Source organism: Apteryx rowi, unplaced genomic scaffold (assembly GCF_003343035.1).
Source record: "Apteryx rowi isolate R43461 unplaced genomic scaffold, aptRow1 scaffold_10, whole genome shotgun sequence".
Lineage (NCBI taxonomy): Eukaryota > Metazoa > Chordata > Aves > Apterygiformes > Apterygidae > Apteryx > Apteryx rowi.
Genome location: NW_020447197.1, coordinates 2,448,130 through 2,473,804, shown reverse-complemented (window position 1 = coordinate 2,473,804; position 25,675 = coordinate 2,448,130). Strand labels below are relative to the sequence as shown.

General features: G+C 36.4%; 1 protein-coding gene across 1 annotated transcript in view; it reads left to right on the top strand.

Moving 5' to 3' along the window:
- NAALADL2 (N-acetylated alpha-linked acidic dipeptidase like 2) overlaps window positions 1-22,090 on the top strand; it is a 305,207-nt gene extending 283,117 nt beyond the window's left edge. Inside the window, exons 13-14 of the mRNA XM_026060735.1 lie at window positions 4,160-4,358; window positions 21,892-22,090. Of these exons, the coding sequence (XP_025916520.1) occupies window positions 4,160-4,358; window positions 21,892-22,090 (398 nt within the window). The remainder of the gene's footprint in view (window positions 1-4,159; window positions 4,359-21,891) is intronic.
- The last annotated feature ends 3,585 nt before the right edge of the window (window positions 22,091-25,675 follow it).

Below are 25,675 nucleotides of genomic sequence, written 5' to 3'. Positions count from 1 at the left end.
GCATGTTCACACACATTTATGCAAAGCGAGTGCCATGCCTTAAACTGCTGATTTGTCAGTGCCCAATCGCTCATCTRTAAGTACACCTGGGCAAGTACATTGATACCGGAAGGCACAAACATGATTTTAAAATGTTAAATCTCTAATATTACCTTTCATAAGAGCAATTGGTTACACAAGGAAAGGCTATTGTATTCAATGAATCTGTAAAAATAAATATCCATTTAATGTAACCTATTTTTGAATAAAAAAGTTACATTTAGCAAGTGTAATGAAATTCAACAGTATAATTCAGAGATCTAAAGCATACAGACTCTTGAGTCACTTCCTTGTACTTGCAATTTTATTTATTTAACAACTAAACAACTAGCTCAGATGATTCATCATGATTCATACTGGGGAAAGGACAAAGAATAGAAAATATAATAAAGTGGGGCTGTTTTCTCTTGAGTGAAGTAATACTTGCAATTTTTTCTCTTCTCTGCAGAGGTGTCACAAGATGTTTAAGGCATTATTAGTTAATGCATCCTTTTCTTTGAAAACCATTTGCCCTTCCACTCCCAGCTTCTTAATTTGTGCAAAGCATAAATCACACTTGGCAGTGAAGTTCAGTGCATTGTGATAAAAACTACTGACGCCCTTACAGCTATGTCCTTAGTTCTCTGTGATAACAGCAGTCTTAGACACTTCCAGGTTTTGTAGTGCAATATTAAAAAAAGGTTCTGTGTGTTTGTGTTCATAATGAGTGCTGTTTTAGAGTGTGATGTAAGTGGTGCTTTTTCTTCATGACTGTAAAATACAAAATGTAGGGGTTTAGGGGCAAAATGCATCCTATGAAGAAGTAGTGGGAACATTTAGTGGCTTTTTATRTTTARAAGAGTGGTCTGAATGGCTTCATTTCCAAATACAGAATGATGTATTTTCCCTTYATCTCACATTCYCTGTTGAAAAGGCATAGCTGGCATTTACAATTGCTTATATCATAGTCAGAATAAAAATTATAAATATTTTATGATACTTGGAATATGAAGTGCTCTGTTGAAACTAAAACAGCTTTTCTAATAGGGTGAATTTTAACCTTTCCATACTAACACAAGTCCCAGGATAAGGTATGCACAGTACCTGCTATATGCATGGCAGTTGTAAGAAGGTCATCAGCTGCACAGGTTATTTGCCCTGGGTCATCTCAGCGTTTTCATCATGATGTGTGTTTATCATATACTTGATGCAGATAAGGGATTGTTTTATTAGTTTTTATGGACAAAACCTGTTCTRGGTGAAATTTACTGTCTTGAAGATCACTCTTTGCCACATTGAATACTGAAGAGGTTGTTAAAGTTTTTTGTAGAGACACCTCTGTTTCATAGTCTCATGGCCAAACTCACTATCAGAATGCTTTTATTAAGCAAAAGAAAATAAATGGAAAAAAAATAATAGAATGTAAAGTGCTAAGGAAGACTTGTATTTAACAAATATTCTTAATTCCTTCCTGGTTTAATTGTAGAGAATTTTTACTGGGGAATTGCCATGAAGAATTTTTGCCAGATATTCTCCTAGCATGGGTCTAACTACTAGACAGGTCTTACTGCTACTTATCTAGTCTTAAGTGCATGTTTCTTCCAGAAGAAGAAATGATTTTTTACAACTCKCAAAGGAAAAAGTAGCAACCTTGAATTTGTTCTGTCTTTCATTTCTTGCTCCTATCTGATATCAGATCTGCTAGGTGAGTTTGTTGGAAATAATTACAATCCAGCTGGGCCTTAGTCATGTTATTGRGTTGATTCAAGCATACCTTTATCAACATTGAAAATGAAGTTTGTATGTAGACATCCCAGACAGATCTATGTGTTTAAAAGGCAGTATCATACAAGATGCTGTGGCCTTAAAATAAAATGAAAATCTCTTAACTGGATTTTATAAATAGAATGACACACTAATTTTGTGAAAATGTTTCAAGAAAACAGTTGTGCAAAAAATAACAAAAAAATGTTGAGTAAATCTGGGCCAAATCATGAATTTCCTTTTTCTTTTCATTTGCATCAGTAAGTTGTAGTTGGATTCTGAAGCTTATTAGCAGGAAGAGAGGAGTTTTAAGTAAGGAAAAGGATCTAATGAAAGAAAATTACATCATAAAGAACAGACTTCTGTCAGTCTGTAAGTTTACCAGTTAAATTATTGCACTTACAATAAAATTCACAGTTTAATGGAACAATTAAACTGCCATTTGATCCTTTAGGATGATTAAACAAATAAGCAGAATTTGAGATGTGAAATTTAACTATGTTGAGCTAAAAGCTAAGACCTGACTTTAGATTTCTATGGTATTTTTGGACAGAAATCTGAAAAAGCTCAGATTTGAAAGTTGAGAATATTGCTATTTTGTAAAATATATTTCCAAATGTATCAAGCTTATGTTCTTGAATAATATTTTTCTGAGACATCAACCAAACTTAATCAGACTTTTGGACTACTTCAGACTGAATTGGAAAAATACCAAGCCTGAACATCAAGATACAATGTTCCATGTTACCCATTCTAATTACAGAAAGGTGRACTGGTCAAGAGTCATTTATAAAGCAACCTTGTCCCAAACCAAGACTGATGTAAAACATCTTATCTCACCCTCACAGGGAATTTCTGTTCTTTGTTGAAATTCATCTTCGTAGTTCAGTAAATCTGACGATTTTTCTCAGGCCAGCATCTGTCTCTCCATGATAATGTATTTTGGATCATGTCGTATTGTGCTACATTGGAAGGTGTTAGTCAGCTGAATGACAGGAGTGTGTAGGGGATCTATGAACGCCTTTCCCTTTGCTGAAGTGTGTCCGATAGCAAATCTCTTCTTCCGTACAAGAGGGAGGATATGTCAAGTTCAGGGGCCTCCTTGAATTTCTTAGTTTTTCCATTCTTGTTCTACACCCTTTTGGCCTCCATTTGTGTTTAGTTTGAGAAATAAGTTKATATTCTCAATTTACCATTTCTGATCTCTCCATTTATCCATTGGACGAGGAACTTTAACACACATTCAACTTGTGTCTTAAACTGCCTGTTGGGTTCAATCATCTCCGTCAGTAAGATACCAAACAACTTTTAAAACTGGATTATTTGTTTTAATTAAATAATCRTTTTAAAGCTTTAAGGATATTTGAATTTACCTTAATAGGCAAAGTGAATCCTGGTCTTAAAGACTGCTTGAAAATGGTCATTTCCATTCTGGAAATGTTTTTGCTGTTTTTTTGTTGGTTTTTTTGTTGTTGTTTGGGGGGGGGTGGGACTTTGCGTCAGGTTCAGACTCAAGTTTCTTTCTCCATGTGCTGGTATAAATTTGACAATCTATGCACGCACTGGGAGAGGAGAGCATGCTCTTCACCTGCACTACAGGTGGGTATATACTGCACACTGAATAGGCTCCAATTTATGCATTATATATTTCTTTCTGGACTGCGAACCAGGAAATGTCTAAATAGTAGTGTGCTTCAGAGTGCTGTAAGCTTTTATTGTTTTGGTGTCTGTGTAGGATTATGAACATAGTAACAGTTAACACTGGTTTTGAAAATACTGACTGACTTAGAATACATGTTTGGACATAAATTGAAGTGTTTGTTGGCTCATTGGTGTGTGATTTAAATGATTATCTGTTAAATTAAAAGGAGCAATTTCAGATCCCCTGCAAGTGCTGTTAACCCCTAGGGTTCTAAAATGATGGGCAAAATTCAATTAAACTCTGCATATTGGGATTTTCTATGCACCAGTCATTTTGGAACAAGCCCCTCTCCTACTTTCAAACTTGGGAGCAATAGTGTCAGAAAGCACTGAATAAGTACTGTCTCAGAAGCGAACTCTGTGGTTACTGATATTTAACCATAGCTTCCTGCATAACTGGTTTTTCAGTGGTAGATTCCAAGTGGGTACCCCAAAATAATTCCACATAGCTTATGTGRTCCAAAAATATCACAGCAAAAATTGATCCTCTGTAAAAAATATATCAGAATTTATGCACAATGATCTATGGCTTTCCTTGTTCCATTACATGATTCTTACAAGGGAAAAAAGGGCCTAGGCTTTAATTACACTGTTTATTTTATTTTGTAAAGCAGGAGTAATAAGTGATGTTCTCTAATTCACTTGTTGGTAATTCCTTTTCTCTTATTGTTCCTAGGTGATCAGGTGGACACTCATCAGCTGCTTGCAGTGGCCTCGCGTCTGAGGGACACCGCAGAATTGTTCCAATCAGATGAGATGCGTCCAGCTAATGACCCCAAGGAGAGAGCTCCTATCAGAGTCAGGATGCTCAATGATGTGCTACAAAGCTTGGAGAAAAGCTTTGTTGTTCRTCAAGCTCCTCCAGGACTTTACAGGTATGGTGTTCTAACATGTTCTTCATTCAAGCTAAAATAGTAATCTCACACTGCTTGGTTTTCAAAACGGTCATGCTCTTGTGAAAATACRTCAGTGAGAATCCAAGATTAAAGCTAATTCTTTTCCTATTTCATCCTTTCAGCAGAAAATATAAATTCGTTACAATACAAGAGATCGTTAGAATGCCGCAGGGTAGCATTTCTGTCATGACATCACTGCTAACAAGATGTACTGTGTGATGGCAACTCATGCAGCGTGACAGATACTTGTGTTAGACAGTACAGTAAGCTTTCAAAAGAAGAAAATATTTTGAAGTCTAATAGTACTTGACAAGCTCCACCCATATTTTATTAAAAACTTCTTGTATATCGTTGAAGACTTGGAGTTRCACAAGATCCTGTGTGGCATTATTTAACATATTTAATTATACAGCAGTGTTCTTAGTTGCTTTTTAGKCAATTAAAGATAGTACAATGAAGTGAATGGTAGGGCCTTAGTCAGTCACCGTTCATAACATCCTGTCTCAACTTAAAATTATTCTCTAATGTGTATTCAGCAGCTCTGCCCAAATTGATTTTAAAATGCCATGATCATTTCATCTTTTACTTTCTAAGAAAGGCTGCRGGTCTGTATCTCTCATCATAGATTCCTCTACAAAAAGCTTTTGGTCATCAGTAGCTTCACAGAAGTTTTAAAATAAAGAAGTGGCCCATTCTGCACARCATAATGCCTGGCCCTGCGACTATGCAACATAAATAATAGAGTGTATATATGTGCTTGAGTACAGTGTCTGGAGGACTGTATTGCAGCCCATCAATGTAGCGTGTTACAGCTTGACCCCACGGATCTGCGTTGCGCACCCTGGGCCACAGAATGAGGGCGTGYGGATTGTCTGAGGTTGCCAGGCCTATTGGGCTGGTTTTGAAGGACTCTGCAGCTGAACAAAGTCAGTGTGTGATCCATACTGCCCATTAGGAGGGGTCCTCAGGTAGAACTGTCCCAAAAGCCATACCCAGGTTTTACTTTAGGGGRAACCGATGGGGTAACTCAAAAAAGAGCTTGGAAGTGAAGTAGCATAAATATACAGTAGACAGTAGGGGACCAGGACCCTAGAGCGAATGAGGGATCCGTGTTACTGAGCAGTGTRGATGTACCTACAGTCAGAGCTAACTAAAGACATAAAGCAATGTTTTGTGGCAGTTGATGGGAAAACACTGTCAAACGTCTTAACTCAATTGCTGCAAGCTGTTGTTTCAATTGGGTCCAAAATAGATAGATGGAAAACGTAGATTTTGGAAGAAAAGTAGAAAGCGATGGCATTGGGAGGAAGAGGGTCTTTCAAGCATTAGGTATGGTCTTTTAACAAAAACAGAAGACAAAAAAGGTACTTGTGGTGAACCCTACAGTGTSAGTGAATAAATACCTAGGGCTATAATAAAGAAAATATAATAAAATTTTGGGAGGAACTAATTTACTTCATTCCTTTCGTGACTGAATTTATAATACAAAGAAATACAGCAAAGTGGGATTAAATAAAGTCTAATATTCCAGATTTAGCAATGCCCGTCTTGCTTTTTGAACTGGTATGGTGTTGCAAAGGAACCRTGAAAGTGCTGAATATAATAWGACAGTGTCGCATCACAACAACACATTGCTGAATTTGGCCCAGTATATGCACTTGTTCTTTATTTGCAAAAATAAATTTTTYCAAAACTTGGGATTCCAATGCAAAGATACAAAGGTCCTCTAATATTTAAATTCTTGCATTAATTGTCATGTTTGTTACTCATCAAGATGTAATTGCTGGATATGCAAGTATAATGTAAATTAAGTTTTTCACCTTTCTACTCTCAGCAGCACTTCAGCGCAGAGTGCGTTATTCACACCAGCAAATTAGATAATGTGGAGGTGAAAGGTTTGTAATTTTTTCCCCTCTTGATTACATTAATTTGATGCAAGGTTTAACAGTAGACCCTGAAGATACCTCACAGTGTGTGGCAACACATTGGATTTGGCTTTACTTGAAAGTATTCTACCTAACATCGACTATAGTATATAACAGAAGTAAAGTACACCTTCTGTATCATCTTTTAGATAYTTATTTAAAAGGAATGTATTCTTCCCCCATAGCTTTCGTCTACTTACTTAGTGTACCGTGCAAGTGGATTTTAGTCCTGTGTGTTTGATACRGCTCACGCTAATGTGCACATGTATTTGTCTTCTAACGTTGAAGGTACCTCAGCCAGTTTGTTATAGATACTCTGCAGTTGACCTAACAATATGTCTTTATTTGGGTTATTTTCGCATTTTAGAAATTGGAAGTTCTGTAAAGTATTAATTGATGCAATTATATAAACTTATTTTGTGTTCTGAAGCTATAGTGGACTAGTATYACAAGAAAACTAGAAGTACTTGAAAAACCTGACATACTTTTTTGCTTGGATAACTTTAAACTTAGAAAAGATGTTTCTTTTTGTAATTTGGTAAAGAAAAAAAACAAAAAATCAGTCTCACAGCTGGGTCCTTGTACGCCATGTTTCAGCCCAGTGGGAAAATTGATGGGCAAGTTATAAACCCCTGAAATAGTGGTTTATAATGGAAATGCTGGCAGCCCTTTAACTATAGCAGCACAGGCAGTGCAGCAATAAATACTATACTTCATCTGTAAACAGAAATTTAGGATGCAGTTTGCAGCCTTGACCTTCAGGCTCCAACTGTGTTTAGATCATTAAGATTCCATAAATACTGTTATTTACAGCCTTCTGAAGGAAGAATTTGTGTGCACAGTAAAGCACGTATTCTTCATGAAAAAATGATTGCTTCCTGTATACCCATTTGGGCTCATATTCTCAACCTCAATCAAAGTACTTGACAAAATTTGCTGAAGTTTAGACATCATTTTTAGGCTTGTGCTTGTCCTAATTCACAACTCTTTYGATCTGTACTATGTTTTCTCTTCTAGGAGTTGAATTAAAAGAAAGGTGGGGTTTTTTTGCTTTATTGGGAGAGGTGGGTTGCAACCTACTTCTGCCTGCCCACTAAAGGGGGACTAATGCATCTTTTCTATATCTCATTTGTATGGTTTGTAAGCTCACGGGCAGAGCTGTAGTCTCTCATCACATATAGGTACTTAATGCAATAGACTCTTCAATGCAGCCAGTGCGTAAGGCATTATTCTGTCATAACTGATACATTATTCATCTATAATGAACAGTAAAATAATTCAAGGTTACTAAATAGAATTCAAACGTCTTTGACTTCTGATAATTGTGTTAGGATATCCTTACTAAATTTAAGTAATGGTGATTGACATTGACAGGTTGTTCAGTACAGTGTAAGTAAACACTGTAGTTTAGGTAATTATCCTTCTTATCTGAACTTCATGACATTGAACTGAAAATTTCACAGTAACATACTTCACCCATGATTTTTTATTTCCAGCTGAGCTGGAAATAGACAAGTACAGCTTTCATCAGCGTATTTTAGTCTTATCCAGAGATTGGGCAGAATGAAAAATAATAGGTTGAGGAATATTATCCTGCTTTGCAAAGGTTAATTTCAAGCTTGATTTGAGGTTATGATTCTGAATTTTATTGTGTCTTAAGAATTTATCTGATTCCTAATGGTAACCCTGAGTAGACTTTCTGTTTTCAATATACGCATTTAGGAATAAAATAGGATAGCTATTGGTTACTTTTCATTAATCTTCGCATTACATTTTGCATAATATTGTTAATTTTGTGATTGATACCTTGTCATTTTTTGATGGCATAATCAGTAAAGGTGTTGTGTATATTTGGGGTTTTTTTTAGCTATCCGCTTTCTTTCTTTCTATTTTTATAATCTATATTCATGTTAAATATTTCTGTCCTCTATAATTTATGATACTCGTATTTTGATATCAGTATTAATAACCATAGATTACACTGCAATGGTATGGAGAAAGGAAAGACAAGAACAGAGGTTCCATTACATTAGGCACTGTATAAACACAGAATAAAAAAGATGATTGCAAACATATTGTCCTCTCAATGAGATGGTCAGCCTTGGCAGTAATATAAAATAATTCTATAACTGCTGATAAATATTAAAAAAAAAATTTTTTACCGTCATCAGTATTCAATAAAGCACATGTATTTTACTGCCAAGGACAGGAGAAGATATTTCATATCTGTAGTCTAAACAAAGGGTGCTTCAGCCAAAATAAACATGGATCAAATCAAAAGACCGGGGGCAATTTCCCTACAGTGAAAGCAGCTTGTCTAATAAGGTCAAGGAAGTACTAGCTGACACCTGTTATGATACTGATTAACCAAATCTCTGCATGGCTTCTCTGAGAGGACAACAGAATTAATTTCTGTAAGTGAATGTTGGTATGTTAGATAATCAGGCAAATGCATCCATGCCGAGTGATGCATCTCCTCTTTGTCTCTTTTATGAACATCTTTGTCTTCTGTGCATCTGCTAATCTGTAGAACTCTTTCTAAAAGATTAATGTTACACTTTGGCATTTCTTTGCAAAAATACCCACCAAAGCACTAATATTGGCAATATCACAGATAACATGACAAGCAAGCGTCTTCGTGGTATTTCTAAATGTTGAGCTCAAATCTTACGTATGCCTACCATAAGACCATTCCTACTGTATTTTAAACTATTTCTTACATTTTGCTGATCACCACAGCCTCTGACAACCTGTCAGCCTCATTTCTCTGTCAAGTCCACATGTATACGTTTTAGGTATTCATATAGAGAGCTTATATCTTTTTGTTGAAAGGCCTAACACTCCAGTGGCATTATAAAAAGGAATAATAATATTGCAAAGAAATGGGATAATAGAGAGAACTTCATAGAGTATCAGATAGAGCACACGCAGTGCAGTAAAAGATGTCTTCTCTTTCTGGATGCGTTTGATTTCTTCAGGTCTGTGCCTACAACTCAAAATGATTTTGATATTAGATGGTTGCAGGCTTTCCTGGAATACTCAGTGATGCTCCCACCAAGATTTCTGAATCTAAACGAGTCACTGAAAACAGAGTTTGTGTCTTCAGTCTTTAAAGGGAGAGAGGAAAAAAGGCATACAAGAGCTTTGGCTGTCACTTCTGCTCAAGTTAAAACATAGTTTATATTCTTACTAGACCATTGCTTAAGGAACAGGTATCTTGTGGCTGACGGTTCTTTTAACAATTTTACAGAAGGTTCAAAGTCAACTTGTGTAAAGTCTCTTACTGCAGAGGTTCATCCTCCGTAGCCTGCCAAGTTTATCCTGTCCATTAAGGCTGTATGCAGCTATCACCATTTTTTATGGAAGTGTTGCAAGTGTCATTGTGCTATGTCTAGTAGAGATAATAATTGACATACCTAAATACTGTAAAGATAAGGATAAAATAATCTGTGTTTTCAAGAAATACATCCAGCAGTTTTTCATTGCTCATTCGTGTAGGTTAAAAACTTCTTTTTTTGCCTCATTTTTGCATGGATACCCAGGTATGGCGTTGGCGTTTAAGTGGGCTAAAAAGTAACAACAAATAAGTGCATTATAATGTACTGAAAAAATACTCAATATAAGCAACAAAAGATTGTAGGTCCTAAATTTGCCATAATGAGATGAAAGATGCTTTTAGTACCATGCGAAAATGTAATTTGCTTTGTTGCTAATCTCATGGCACTCAAGGGTTTGTTGTTCACTAGAACAAATATTTTTCTTTCAGACTGAATTTTGCTATATTTATTCCTGATACATGTACAGAGTCTACTGGATTTACTTCTATTTTGCTGATAAACTGCAACAGATTCTCAGGTGTCAAAATGCACATACCCTAAGACTTTAGCTTCTAGAGATAAGTTTAATAGGAAGATTAAAGTCCTTATTAAATCTCCATGKGTAAACAAGCAGCTTATTGGATTTATAGAGGATAAGCATTAAAGATGCAAATATTTCTAGAGACCTGCTAATCTTGCATAGTGACATGGATAAACATGTAATACAATGTCATTAAAAAAAAATAGCCAAGAACTGCTACAGCACAGTAATTCTGTCTCATTATATAGGCTCTTTGCAGATTTGGTTTTTCATTTTGAACTCTTCATTTGTGGCTTTAAATAGGAAATTTTTCTGTATATTTTCTTTGCTGTAATGTTTTAGACAGTTTTGATCTGTGAAGACTTTACTACTGACCTGAACCAACCACATGCAAAATAATTTTTCTGTTTTCTGCATTGTATTGTATGGAGCAGAGAGTGATAAGGTGTGATGTGCTGATGATTCTTAGCATGGGAAATACTGCAGCAATGCAGGTAACATTGGCAAGAATAGATAGTAATGTTTAGTCTCATAATATTATCTGGCATATGAAATTTGTGAATACAATACTAGAATGCTGCTGGGGAGAGGGACGGAACTGTGTATAGTTTTAGAATACTTTATCTCAGATTTTGCCATTTAGTCAGAATAAATAAGTTTCCCTCCTATTGCACAGCAGTGGTTATACATCTCACTTTTCACCCTAATATTTTGTACCTTTTGAAGTTTGCATCTCTTTTTCTTCTATAATTGTTCCACCTCTTATAAGWGGAGTTGTATAAGTGGTACTGCTTTGCTTTCTAATCCTTCACTAGTGTTTCTTGGCTCTGTCAGTAATGTGATGATTCTGTTTTCTTCTCAGATTCACTCCTCCAGGAAAGCATTGCCTCCTTTTCTCCATATGTCTGCACTTGGTCTTGTTGTGCCTTGTTTTGTACAATGTAAATATATTTGTCCTTCCTTATCCATCCTTCATATCATTGTCCCTATCTTCTTCATTCTGGCTTTACGCAATGTTTTCTTCTTTCCAGCATACTGTTTTGCAGCACCTACAATATTATTACCTTCTTGACTCATTTCTTTCTGTTCCTCAGTTTCTTGCTTTATGAAATTTAAGTTCCTATGCCACGCTTGCAGTGTTGTATAAAATTCTACCACAGCTACTTTTCTCCATCTTTTTGCACTCTGATTTTCCCATTGTTTTCTTGCTTTCCACTTGTTCTACTTTTCCTTTCACTTCCTCCTCCCACTCTCATGTTTGCATTTTCTCTGACCACTGCAATTCATGTTCAACTCCCTTCTTTCTGATACACGTTTGTTCAAATGTATTTTTTACACCTATAATTTCTTCCTAATTTGTACTACCTTCTTCCTTCAACTTCGTGGTGTTTGTGCAGTCTAGTTACAGTGTCTGTTGGTTTAAGTCAGGGATGATGAGCTCACATTTTAACGATAGAAAAAATGATGCGCAGTGCTGGTGAGACTTGCTTCTTAGAAGGTCACTTCTTGAACGACCAAGGGCAAAAAATCATGGGAAAAATTCCAAGGATGGTTATGCATAAAAAATACAGGAAAGCAGTGAGACATTTCAAGAGATAGGTGAACAGTGACAACTCTGTACTGTCAGTATGTCTAAGACATTATATAGTGCTTGGTAAGTCTCAGGTTACTGCTTACTTGGAAGATGATTTTCTCTTTGGTAGCAGACATTGAATGAACGGATTAGATTCTTGGTTTATATGCTCTTCTAAATAGATGCTATGTGTCTTGCGATCAGGATTTATAATAGCTGGTGATAACTGTATTATGAGTCAGGATATCCAAAGTTTTTACAACAGAGTCAAAAGTTGTTCTTGCAGTAAAACTGAATAGGCAAAAACTCATCTGTGCAGGTTACCTCCCTTAGAAAGTAATTTATAAAAGTATAATTACAATTCATAATCATCAGGTTATCTTTTCAATCCTAAAACCAGAGACAAACCAGTTACAATTAATGACGTGACAAGCAATTATTGAATTTAACTAGATTGGTACCTCTGCATCTGACTATATATATATATGTATATTACAAGTCATACAAAGTAATGATGATACCACTTCTAATCAAATCCCAAACCCTTGATTTTAATGGCATTTCTGTAGCTACCTCTAGCTTTAAAAAGTGCATTAACATGTTTGACACACTAATTTCAGTTTAAAATCATAGTTTGGTTCAAATTCATACATCCAAGTCACCAGCAGAATAGGGAGTAACGGCCTTGATATAAGGTGGGCTGAGAAATGTTTGTACCCAACTGTTTCGCAGGGGTGTAGCAGCAGGGTGGRGGTGGATTTTCTCTTCACTTGAGCAGCCAGCACAAGACAGACATAATTAAGGTCACTTCTTATTGCCTCAGATGGTGCAGAATACTCAAAATGGGATTTGAGGTACTGGGAAGGTGATGCAGTCGTGAATCTGCTCRTTCAGTGCTACGACATAATGCAGCAATGAAATTAAGCTGCAACTGTGAAGAGCACAGGCAGCTTTCCCCAGGACTCCGTTCGCTGTAAGCATGGTACCCCAGAAGAGGTGCAGTTAGGAAGGTGTAGGGAGTGTTTGATTCATGATGAACCTGTAGAAATGGTCTTGCCGGTCGCATGAGAATTCCCTGTGCAGTGGGTCACTTTGGGAAAGACTCTGGCCTCGTCTTTCCCCAAAACTGGGGGGTAACGAAGAAGGTGCTGTGATTATTCATTGACTAGGCCAAATAGATAGAGTTTCATCTGTTGAGATGTGGACTCTTTCTTTAATACTCATCTGTGTGTGGAGCAACACATTTACCATAGCATACATCAGTGATAATTACTAATTTGATAATGCACTTATAAATTCCTGCTGTGGTTATGATTTTTCTCATGACTGCTAGTCGTGCTGAATTACGCCATTTCTTAATACTCAGAAGAGGCAATAATGTGAGTGTAACCCATGCTCAAAACTCCTGATCCGTCTGAGTGGCAACTCAAATGGCTTCTCCTTTGGAATCACAAGTACATGTAATGACCGTGAAGTTGTCTTGCAACTCTTTCACTGTTTAAAGAGAAATTGATGCRTAAGTAATACTGAATTAGACATATGCAGAGATGTAATTATGGTTGAGTTTAAAGCTTATTTAAACAGGAAGCATGAAWATCTTTTCATTACACCTGCAAAAAACCTGGGTATATGTACCTTCATTTATTTTTCTTGTATGTACTTCTTGTGAATTTTCTTCCATCCTTTTAACTCARTTGATTTATACACATCTACAGTTTTGTCTGTAGTGTGCATCACACCCATTATGTTTTTGATATGGTGAATATTATTATGTRTATTATAATTTAGTACAGCATTAATGGCCCTGAAGACAACACTTCCTCATTTATCCAGGACATACAATGCCTCATGCTACCCAAAAATGTGCTGTAAGCATGTTTTGACCATGCAAAGTATCTGTTTGTTTTTTTCTAATGACATTTATTGGAATAAGTAGCCTTATTAGATTTTTTTTTTTTTTTTAGCTTATTTCACACAAGTTGTTCTGCTAACCATGAAAAGCCTCTCAGAAGGCTATTCACTGAGCACAGTGCAGAGCTATCGCATCAATTCTTAGCAAGTCTTCTGGCTAGGATACAGTTTCCATTCAGCTTCCATTGCTGGCAAATCTTGCTCAGATCTGTGTTAAATAGGTCAAGAATATTTGATTTCAGAGAGAAATAGTTTATGATTTTTGTAAATTTTATAAAGTATTAGATTTCAAATTTACCAAATTTGACAGAAACTTGATCGTTTCATACATTATTTCTATTTTTGTTATAAGCAGTGGAGCCCATAACATTATTTAGATGCAAGAAATATATGGCCCCACATTTTTGGTAATGACAGATAAAAGTTAGGAACCACTGATGTATGTTTGAAATACTAGCTGGGAACTTTTCTCAAACAAAATACAAAAATAAGAGGAATTCATTGGTACTAAAAGGGGCAATAGTTAATATGTAATGCTCCTTCCCACAAGATATTACCTAGGCCGCAGTGCTTAGAAATTTGGTTGCTGAAATCACTAACAGGAAAATTATCTTCACTGTGACAAAAATGTTTAAGTATTCTATGCCTGCATGTTGTAGAATTTAATAAAAAAAAAAAAAACTTCAGACATTTCTTCAATGGACATATTGTCACATAATTAATTTTTCATCAATAATTACCTCTTACCTTAATGCCTCTTCTGATTTCAGCTTTGATGATGTTGATCTTGCACATCTTGTGGTATGGAGTTACTTAAAATTAGTCCATACCAGAGCTGGAAATGGAGATCAAGCCAGTTTATTGCATCAGACACTGGACACTGTCTCTTACTGCTTTGTTTAGAAATAGTATTCCTCTCTAGGAATCAGATGTTTTACATATGTAATTCCCAAATAAAAATCACTATGAAGCCTTCAGAGCATCAGCTGTGAGCCAATTTGAAATAATTTTATTAATTCACTTCCCTCAAGTCCTTCAAAATAGTAGCACATCTGCTTTGAATTTGCTTTCCAGACGGAGACATCCTTAAAACAAAAATAGTTTCCTCCAAATTATTCAGCATAAGCATATGCTYCTTCATTTGAAAAGCATTAGCATAGCATAAATCAATCTAAGAGCAACATGCTCACATTTGTTACCAACAGCTATCACTACATTATTTAAAATTTAACAAAGTATCGTTCATRCTATTTATTACCAACAAATAACACTTTAAAATATAGCTATTTTTATTTTGTTAAATTCATAAAGCACTCAAGTACAGATGCAAGTGTTTGTTCTAAGAAATCACAGAAAAAAATATTAGAGGGTTTTAAAGGAATTTATACTTTTCTGTAGAGTGCACATCATTCTCTGAGCAGTTGCATATAGGTGTTGAAAGCTCTGTGGCAAAGAATCTGATACAGTGTTAAATTTGGGKGTGGGTGAGGGGGTGTCATGAATTGCTAGATAAGTCTGCTTGATTTCTGTAAAACCCTAGAGAAATCATGGGTGATTAATTAGGGAACTGCTCTTGAGCAGTTGTAAACAATCACTTGYTACCCTTGAAGAACAGTTGCATCCTAATCTTCCTTTTTCCTTCCAGTTCTGTTCTTTGAAGTCATTCTGTACTGTTGAAGTTGTAGAACTGATTCTTCTTACTTACTGATCTTATTTACTCCAATGAAAGAAAGAACGAACTTTACTGAACTCAACACATTTTCAACAGTGGAAAAATTGTGAGTTAAACGGTAATGTTGAGGCTCAGCCCTTGCAAGCAGGCATATTGTATAAGCCAAATTTTACTCAAACTCAGGCTTTAAACCAGTTAGACTTCTTAATTCTTACTTGAGCCTGTTACAGAATTTCAGTCCTTTTATGATTAGAAACTTAAGTCCAGCTTCCAGGCTCCATTTATTCATGCTTATTTTGTACGTATTCTCAGTTAAGGGCCAGCATGTCCTTTAACTCAAAGAGTAAGTGAGATTAAAACAAGGTATTGCACGGTGCTATAGATAAGAACATAACTTAGCTTAATACCTAAAAGTAAGTAAGTAKTAACAGTTACGTGTATGTCAGTTTTCACAGTGTATTTGTCAGCTTGTGTTTTCCCTGCATTTTCAAGGATTATGGTGATGAGTATTTAAGTCTATCTTAAGCTAGAATGTAGGAGATTCAGTAGGTGGACTTCAAGATCTTCATCTAGTCTAAGATGTGAGTATTCTTTATGATGTTTGATGTCAAGGCTATGTTGCAGCCACTTGGGTTGTGCTCCTTGATCCTCCTGCAGAAYTGCCTTTAGAATCAGTTTTGTCATTCCTTTTAGACTTACCCCACCTTAAGGACAGTGGATAGAGAAGGTAGAGTGRAGCAGCAGGAAGAAGTGGACAGGCGTACTTCCTTTGCTTACAGCTTGTAACACTCAGGTGGCATCCAAACACCCAACAAGACCGAGCAAAGTAGGAAGTGTAAGCTTGATCTCAAACCTCTGCATTCCAAGTGGACTACTCTGGGGAGGTGAGGTTGTCTTGCTTAGATTATTTCTGGATTTTTCTTCTCAATATTTATGTGAACATGAGTACAAATATGAACCCTGATCCAGAATCCAGTAAAATTATRTGTGGAAAAGCTGTGGCATAAGAGAGGGAGAATAATACAATTAAATGGTATACAARAAGGATATTTGCTGCTAATTAAAGCCTTCTAGAACTGGAGCAGGCACATATCTTTGGACCCATATTCTACTCAGTGATTAGCTGCTGGGATATACTGGAAGCTGTTTTGCTGTCATAAGCCACAAAAAATTCAAAGGAAGAAATGAAGTAATTACTGTTTATTTGATGAAAGTGAAAAAGTTCAGCTGTAGGTTGTTGTAGATAGTCTCCCATTTGAAATCTTTTCCAAGCCATTATAGAACACTGTCCTATTATCAGAAAATCAAGACTAACGTTTAGTTAGCTTTATTTTATGACAGTCTTTTCTATTGACAGGAATTACTCAACTATCAAAAGAATCATTTACTTGCATGCTTCAGAATACAAGTGAAAGTGAACRTTCTCTGTGAATGTTGGTTTTTGGCCATAAAAATTTCAGAAAACAACCTCTACTCAACTTGATTTCTTGAAGAGATCTTCCAAATCTTTTGGATTTGGAATGCTTGTACAAGGAATTTGAAATCTAGTAGATGAATCGATAAAGGTCACCAGGATAGCTTTAAGTAGTGTCATGGGAAGGTCTGTGAGTAAGGTTACTGTTTGGGCTGATAGAGTCTAATCTGATCAGGCCCACAACACTTTACAGACAGGGGATCCTTAAATATGACTTGCTGAGCCYGTGGGGACGTAGGACAGTAGAGGAATAGGCTGACATTTATAACTAAGTTGCCCTTGAAACCTTGGCTGCTATATCCCTGTCTTCCCCGGTCACATGGATGCTGTTGGATCTAGAGCTCATGTTGCCCCAGAGTCAGTGACTTCCACTGGTTGATCCAGCAGGAAATCAGCTTTGTAGCAAAAAGTTTTTCCTCTGTATCAGCTATAATGACATGCAGTGAAAGTTCACYGCTGCATGAATTTTGTCCTGATAAAAGATAGTTTCATGTGGCTAGCAACTATAATTTTATAATATTCCCCTYCTGCCATCTTTGTGCTGTGCGATAAAATAGCTAAGAGTACTCCTTAATAAACTATATGTGGCTGTCAATAAAGCTTAAAAAATAAGAAGGAAGAAATATTGATGGAGATCAAAAGGATTAGGGACCTGGAGGAAGAAGAAGGGAACCTTTCTGTAACTTCACCATAAAATTTTCTGAGGTACAAACAAGTATAAATAAACCAGTATAAATCAGCTGATGCCTTTTGCAGGGGTAGAGAATTTGTAATATTTTATTTCCTGCGATAAGCCAACACCCTGCGGAACTAGAAGTCCCAACATGTAAATATTTCTGTTGGAATACATTTAGTTATTTACCCAGTTACAGTAATATTTTGTGTTTTACAAATGTGAATGAAAACAAGATTCCTAGATCTAAGAAAAGTACATTCAAAACTGAACATTATCAGGGGAAAGGGAAATGCAGAAACACCCTGTTTTGGTGCTTTTTTTTTTCCCCCAGAGAGGACAAGAAAAAATAATTCAGAGATGTATAGAATTGAATTTGTGAGGGTGCTGAAGCAGCTCTAGTCACAGCACATTAGGTTATAACTAGAATAGGCAGAGGGTGCCCATAGCATATATATATATATATAAATATTCCCCTGAGACAACCTGATCTCATTTCTTGGGGGACTGTGTACTTGCTGCCATGAACTAATGGCTTAGTAATTACTTTTCTTTTCAAAAACTTAAACATTGGCTCTTAGATAGGAGGTTATTTGTAAGCAACCAAATAATTCAGCTTGTGTTGTACCTTACTCGCATACATACTTTTCTTGTAAGTAAAATAATCCTTTTTCATGACAAGAATAATGCAGTAATCTACTTTTATCTGTACTCTCCAGTTGCTCCAATATAATCTCCAAAATCATTGTGTAAAGCCGTTATATTATCTAGTGTGATTTATCATTCAAGAATTTGTCATATTCATTTCAGTTTGGTGAGAGTGATAATACATCCGTATTTGTGATAATGAAAAAYAGCGTTTAACCATAAAGGCATTATATTCATCAATAATGCATATGTTCATAGACCTACAAAGGGCTCATAAAAGTTATGGATGAGGTTCTTTTGGAATTCATTTTATAAGTTTCTTTTCTTTAGTTTACTAAGGCTGGCTCATTTGTATGGAGATATTTTATCTCTTTTATTGGTACTGCCTGAAGTTATTAATTAGGTTTTCTAGTCTGGTGTTACACTTTTCAGGTCACTGTTACGTGTCATTGAAACAAGCCCATTAAGATGAGTGATGTGTGTTGTAATTTCGTTAGTGTCTTCAATAACATACTACACTTCCCTTTTAGGAGTCTCTTTCTGTTTTGCGTGGGTCAGGCTGGCTGTATGAATTACATGTATAAGATCAAAAKAGTTAAAGATGAAGGTAGATACTTAAGCAATTAGGCAAGAGGCTGGAATTAATGTTATTTTAAAGGCGTAGGCTACAAAAACAGTTTGCATTAAGGAATGTTTATGTAATTGAATTTCACAGTATAAATGAAAGTGTCTTGGTATTGTTACGCATGTTGTGGTCACACAGTGATATCTTATGCCAGTGGCAGGGCTGGGTTTTATTTTCCAGTCAGTGTGTAATTTTGAATGAAAACTCTTTTCTGACTTGTAAAGGCATAGAAGTGATAAACTAGAATAGCCATTTTTTTCATTTGATGAAGCTTGGACAGAGATAAGTAAAATTGTATAATGCCACAAAAAAGGTGGCATGGCTTGCAAAGTAGATATGTAATTGGAAAGTATAAGATCCTGGGGAGAATCCATAGCAGAAAATTTGAAAAAAACAGATACTGTACAATGTTACTTATTTTAGAGTATTTGCATATATAAAAATGAAAAATAGGTTCCATCATACTATGCAGTCAGGTATGCCTAAACCATATTACTATTGCAGTAGTTAAGATACTGTTTTAAATTATGATAAAAGACTGCTTGTCTCTTTCATTCATCAAACATCTAGATATCTCTCATTAGATGCTGATTTGTGCTGTAGTTATGTGGGGTGGGCTGGGAATATTTCTCTTTTACAATGGACCATCTGCCATTGGAATCACAGCAGTAGAATTGAACTGTTTTAACAACCTGGTATGTTTTCTGCCTGTGTGTGCCGCCTTTGGAGCACATCTGAAGATGGGATAGGAAAAGATGAGTTCCTCTTCACCTCTTAAATTTTCCTCAGCGATCCTCAAGTGTTCCAGTCTTCAGGTCACTCCTTTTCTAAAGGGCCAGATTGATAGCAGTCTAAATCAGTGTCACTCTGCTGGTGCTTGTTGGCCTATGATGGTTTTACAAGTTGAAGTTACCACCACTAACTGAGTAGAAGTATCCTAATATAGCCGAGGGTGCCAGTGCTGTAGCCTTTGGAGTAGCATCCTTGGCTCAGGCAGACTTTCCAGGCCACCAGACAGGACTGTCACAGATGTCCTGCGAGGAGAAAATAATGTGATTCTCTCTAGCATTGCCCCTGCTGTTGAAGGGGAGGTTGTACAGTCCTCTTCTGCCTGCGAGCGGTGAGTACTGTAGAGGAGAGCTCTTCGGCAGCCTGATTCCACTCACACTGGTCTCAGCAGGAGCCCCTGAATTGATTTCAGAGGGAGCAAAATCAATCCCTGCTTTGAAACCTGCAGTACTAATAACTAATAAGAAAGGCCCCAACTAGTAAAAAAGGCCTTACCACAACCTTTCCTTAAAAATCAACCAACCAAGAACTTTTCTGGTTCTCAGCATACACTGTTTTCCTTTACTGTATCACGGAGAACCTTTAGGGACAAGCTGTAATAATACAATTTCCATCACCTCTGAGTGGAAGCTGCATCATATTTGCAAGGAACAGTAGCATTAGCTCTGAGCTGAGGAAGGAGGCACGTGTTCCCATGTGGCTGCAGCAGCGCAAGCTGAAGAAGTTATTGCCACATCTGCTGTTACTGTTGTCCTGCTGAAGGTTTCTGTCCCCACTGAGCTGTTCCTGCAAGTGCTTCTAACCTGTTTCAGTCTCAATGAACTAGGTCAGTGATGACCTACTGTTTAAACTGTGCAAGCTGTCCTTCTCTTGCAGTGTTGTACATGAACTGGTCTTTCCCCTGTATATTTAATTTGATTAGTTACTGCATTGCAGAATATTCAGTATGGCTAGATGTATTGCTGTTAGGGGATAGAATGCTTACCGTTTGTATGGCATGGTGTTAATATTTTGTTGCTATTCCCAGATGTAAACTCAATATAGGAAGGTAAAAATATAAAGACAGTAAAATTGTGTTATGAGGATAGAAGTCATTTCATATCTTTGAAAAACATTGCCCTTCATTCAAAGCATCTTTTCAAACTGAAGAACATGGCTAAGGATTGTAGATGTTCTGTGATATCATTTATTCTGCTACTTCATTACCATTCTCCCTTGTAGACTGACAATTTAGATGACTCTTGGAGTAATCAGCAAAAGATACACTTTTGTGGTCATCTGTCTTGTAGGTGAATGTACTTGGCAGTTTTATTACTAATTTGGAGTTGCCACTGGGCCTGTCCTGTCATGCGGTTAGGTCACTAACGGACTGTATGAGTTGCCCTGATTTCTTGCTCTTTTTATTCTGGGAGAGTACTCCCCCCCTCCACCCCCAAACCCCTGCCATGTACTTAAGGATAAAATCCTACACCAAATCACTTGCAGCTTTTTTGTTTTGATTTTCACTCACTTGTTTACAATCAAAGGAGCCCCTGGGTGGAGATTCATGATATTTATGTGCTCTTCTAATTAGGATAATGATTACACCTGCTTCTAGATAACATTTATAGCCTGCTTCAAAGTCTCATTGAAATCACTGACTAACTTTGAATTCTGAGCCTTCAACACCTCATACAGACATTTCCAAGGAATCTACGTTTGCATGTATTTTTATACAAGTCATTTAAAAAGTCTGGCAGATATTATAGAAAAACACAGATTTTGTCTCATAAGAGTTTAGCTGTACTTTTCACTTATTTCCTTCATCAAGTATGTGACATTAAAAATGGGTTGCTCTTGTTCGGATGTCACAAAAGATTATTGATGAAATAAGGCTCTGCTGAAGGCAATGAGCATTTTACCATTGACTTCAGTGCAGCTAGGATTTCACCTCTGAAGTGTGAACTAAGTAACAGGAGTAGATAGGAAGAGAAGAATACTTTTTCCATGCCTAGGTCCAGAGTAAAAAACTTTTTTTTAGAAGGAAATAAATAGAATCCAGCTGAGACATGAAATACTTCTTGAGGGGTTTRATGGGCCTAGGCTCACGATTTTGATAAAACCCTGAATGTCCAAGGAGGAACATGAGATTTCTTGAACAAAGTTTGTGAATGTTTCAATGTAAATACACTTAGATCAATAGACAGATACAGTTTAGAAAGCCATAATAAATATGCAGTTGTCTTTCAGTTTGCCACAGGTCAGCTTTACTATACATAATATATATCATTTGTAAAGTGTGGCAGATGCTTGCAGGGATCCTTGATGATTTCTGATGAATTGTTTTGAGTAAAAGGTTTACAATTCTCCATTGTTCTCTTTTAGAAATATTCTTTACAGACTAGATGAAAGGACAAGCCAGTTCTCAGTACTGCTAGAGGCACTGGAGCACTGCAAGCTACATCAGTCAAATGAGACCATTCAAGCAGCCTTGTCGGAGGTGCTGAACAGCATCAATTCAGCTCAGGTTTACTTCAAAGCAGGACTTGATGTGTTTGAGACTGCCTTGGCTGGAAAGAAATGAAAGAATTCTGTGCATTCTAAGACGTTTGTTTACAACTTGCAAAACAGAAGTTCGGCTCAGACCAGAGGTTCTCTGAGGAYGAAACCTTTCTCAACTTTTCTTTTGGTCGGCGCTTAAAGGTACTGCAGTGTGTGTTCTTATAAGTATAAAACAGTCTTTTGCACTGTTTGCAGTATATCTCAAATGTCTTGTTTCTGAATGTATAAAACATAATGAGAGGGAATAACACTTAAGGTGTGATTTTTGGAAGGACATCTGCTGTATTTTTATATGTAAAAAATATTTTTATGACTAAGAGCTCAGTCTTGCAAAGTACTGAGCACRTCCTGCAATATGCTGAAGACCTGCTTCTGCGACACCCGGATTTATAGCCAGCTGAGCTTTCAATGCTTACTGTTGATTCAGACTTCTCAAATAATTTGAAATCGTCACATAATTTTTTTCTCCAAGTTGAAGGATGTGGCATTTCCTTGGGTAGCCAATGCTGGTGTTAATCAGGAAATGCTCAAAACACTCTGGTCAGTGTAATCCAACCTTCTGAAACATTCTTTACTCCTGTGGAATAGTGAGAAATACCTCCATTCTGGGAACACAGATGACCTTTGATTATTTTATTTCTATACAAAACAGAGTTTTTGTCCATTATTAGTTCTTGGAGAAAAAAAATAATGTGAAGATTCCAAATTATTTGAAAAGTTTGAATCAATACTTAGATCTGAGAAAAAATATTTTGAATGTTTATGTTAAATAAAAGAACTGCCTAATCTTTTAAGGCTACAAGCCTGATAACCTTACAAGTTACCCAAACAGCCCACTTCAAGGTCTCCTTACATTTCCAGAGAAGCATGAGAAGCAGAATGAGAATTGCAAGTCTTAATACTACAAACAGTTGAAATTGTTTTCAACTGATTTGGGGGGGGCTTAGAGCATAAAAAATTAAATTTCATATGAATTCCAAGAATTGAAGTATAATTTATTGATAGAAATCTGAAATGTATTGTTACCCATTTTGGTGTGAAGACATTATGGAGACATTTCAAGTTGCAATAAAAATGGAGAAAATCTCTGTATTAGTGTAGAAAAATTTGCCCTCAGGTAAATTTCAAAGTGCACAATTCGGTGAAAGGGTGCAAGGTCATGAAGTACCACAAGACTTTTTAAAGTGCCTGCTCACATAATGAAAAATATGAATTGTTTACAGCTCCAGGTCTCTACTTCTCCAAAGTCCTTAGCAAACATACCTCTTATTAGCAGTGACCTGGTACAGAGTACCTACAGCTGTGCTATTGCTGCATTTCTTTGCAAGTCATTATAGCACAGGCAGAAGCATCCCTGATCCRCCTGGGTGGACTATACAGTTGTACAGCCAGAACTGAAGTGGCAATATCTTCAGGATCAGCCGGTGTGACTGAGGGAATGTAGACATGGTTATCTCATATCTTTACTCTTCATCTGTTAGGCAAGAGTATATGGTTATTCTTTTCCTAATGCAGGTACTGATTCTGCTTGCTGCAGAGGGAATTCGACTGCCGAAGAGTAATATTTTTTCTGATTTTATCATGCTTGTCTATCTCCTTGTTTTCCATAATTTTTGTTATTGTAATACTTAGGTGGTTGGAATAGTCACTTCTGAGCTGTGTGTTCTTTATTTTGAGGTAGCATTTAGGGATATACTGTGCACACTACATTTGAATTATAGTTTCTGATAGGGACCATTCTTCCAATGGTAAGTTTAGCAGCAATTTTTCCTTAGATTGCTGACTCCTGGAGTCAACACCTGTGGTTTTAAATCATATGGGGTCAGGTGCCATTAAGAGACCAAAAATAGGGACTAACACTTCCTGATGTCCTTAATCTGCCAGATGAATTTAATAACTGCTTCCTGAGTCTTAATATGTACAGTCCCCCAAACCTTCCTGTAATGTAGCCCAAACTGGGCTCATGAAAAATCAGTGAAATATTTGGGGAAGGGTATCCCTCATGTATGATTTCTCAACCATATAATTCCCCACTAAAACATTTCTCTTGTTTTCTCACTAATGTCCTTCTATAACCACTTTAAAAATAGCAGACTTCAAAGTACTCCACCGCAAAAAGCACTGCTATGGTAAGTGTCTGTCTATTCTAGAGACAATCATATATTCTCATTGGGGAGATGAATCAGATGAGCTATTTAGGGACTTAAATGGATTGGTTTCAATGGCATCTCATACTTTTAGATCTCTAAGCTTTTATTTCAAATGTTCAGATCTTATGTGTATAAGTGAGTGCTCAGTGATAATATTTGCACCGTTATAGCTTTGGAAAAGGCACTTTTGATCCATATCCTGCCATTGATTTTTAAATCCAATCTATTGAGTTTAAAAAAATTGATAGCAAGTTAAGCCCCTAAATAGCTGGTGTATTTCTAACATAGAATTTTGCCCAGGCAGCTGTGGAACATCTAAGGAAACAGCAAAGGAAAAGTGTTAGTAAATCATAATAACTTACCCAGATTAAATTCATTCCTATATTGTGTTGAAATAAATGCAGCACCCTTAAAGGCGACAGTATGTTTGCAAATTGCCTGAATGATACTAAAAATCTGTTACCTTTTCATAAGCATCAACTGCCAGAGACAGCATAACAAATGCATTGATTGCTGAGTAGTCTAGAGTCATACTCACAGTGACCAGAAAATCCTTGCAGCTTGCAATATTTGTGTGTGTTGAGACAGTTGATAATAAAAGGCTAAGAAGATTTTATTAGTGCATATTTTAGTGAGTCCATAAAGAAGCTAAAGTATAATCAACTCAGATGAATAATAAGGACATGGGAGCTGGATTTTGAGTACCAACCTTAAAATAGGCAGTGAATTGCTTTTATCATCCGAGAAAAACAAGCCCGTTTTGATATACAGTATCTGTGTGAATACTCAAATGCAGAAATACACAATGCCTTATATCTTCAATGCATTGTACAGCCACTAATTTATTTGCAGTGATATGATACATATACATAAACATAAATGTAGAACATAAGCACATGAGAAATTTAGCATGCACTGTTCACTGCTTCACTTACCTTTTAGAAAGTATTTCAGTCTAGAGATGTAAAAGAAGGCACTTCAGCTGACCTCAACTGCTGCAACAGTAGGTGGGGAAAGGTTAAATCTCTCAGGTAGCTACTTTCTTCCTTACATATAGTTTCTCCAAATCTCTTTCTTTATTCCTTAGTTGTTAAATTATTTTAATTGGTATAATTGTATACCTCCAGAGGATAACTATAATTTCATTCAGTGAAAACACAGCAGAGGTCTCTGGGATTCCACAGTTAATATAATGGAAAGTTTATGTAAGGTGATTAATTTTTCAGGCCATTTATTTCTGATATTTGTTTTTAAGCTGTAGAGACAAATGTCTTTATCTTTAGAGGGATTTTTTTGTACGGTCCCTGCTTCCAAATCAGAAGAGTTCTATGTAAATTAAGGGAGTGACTGTGAACAAAAGATGCATTAGAAAATGCAGGGAGCAAAAAGCAATACCCATCACGTTTGGGTAGTTATATGCCATGAATGTATGTATTTTAACCAGACTTCAGGAGCTC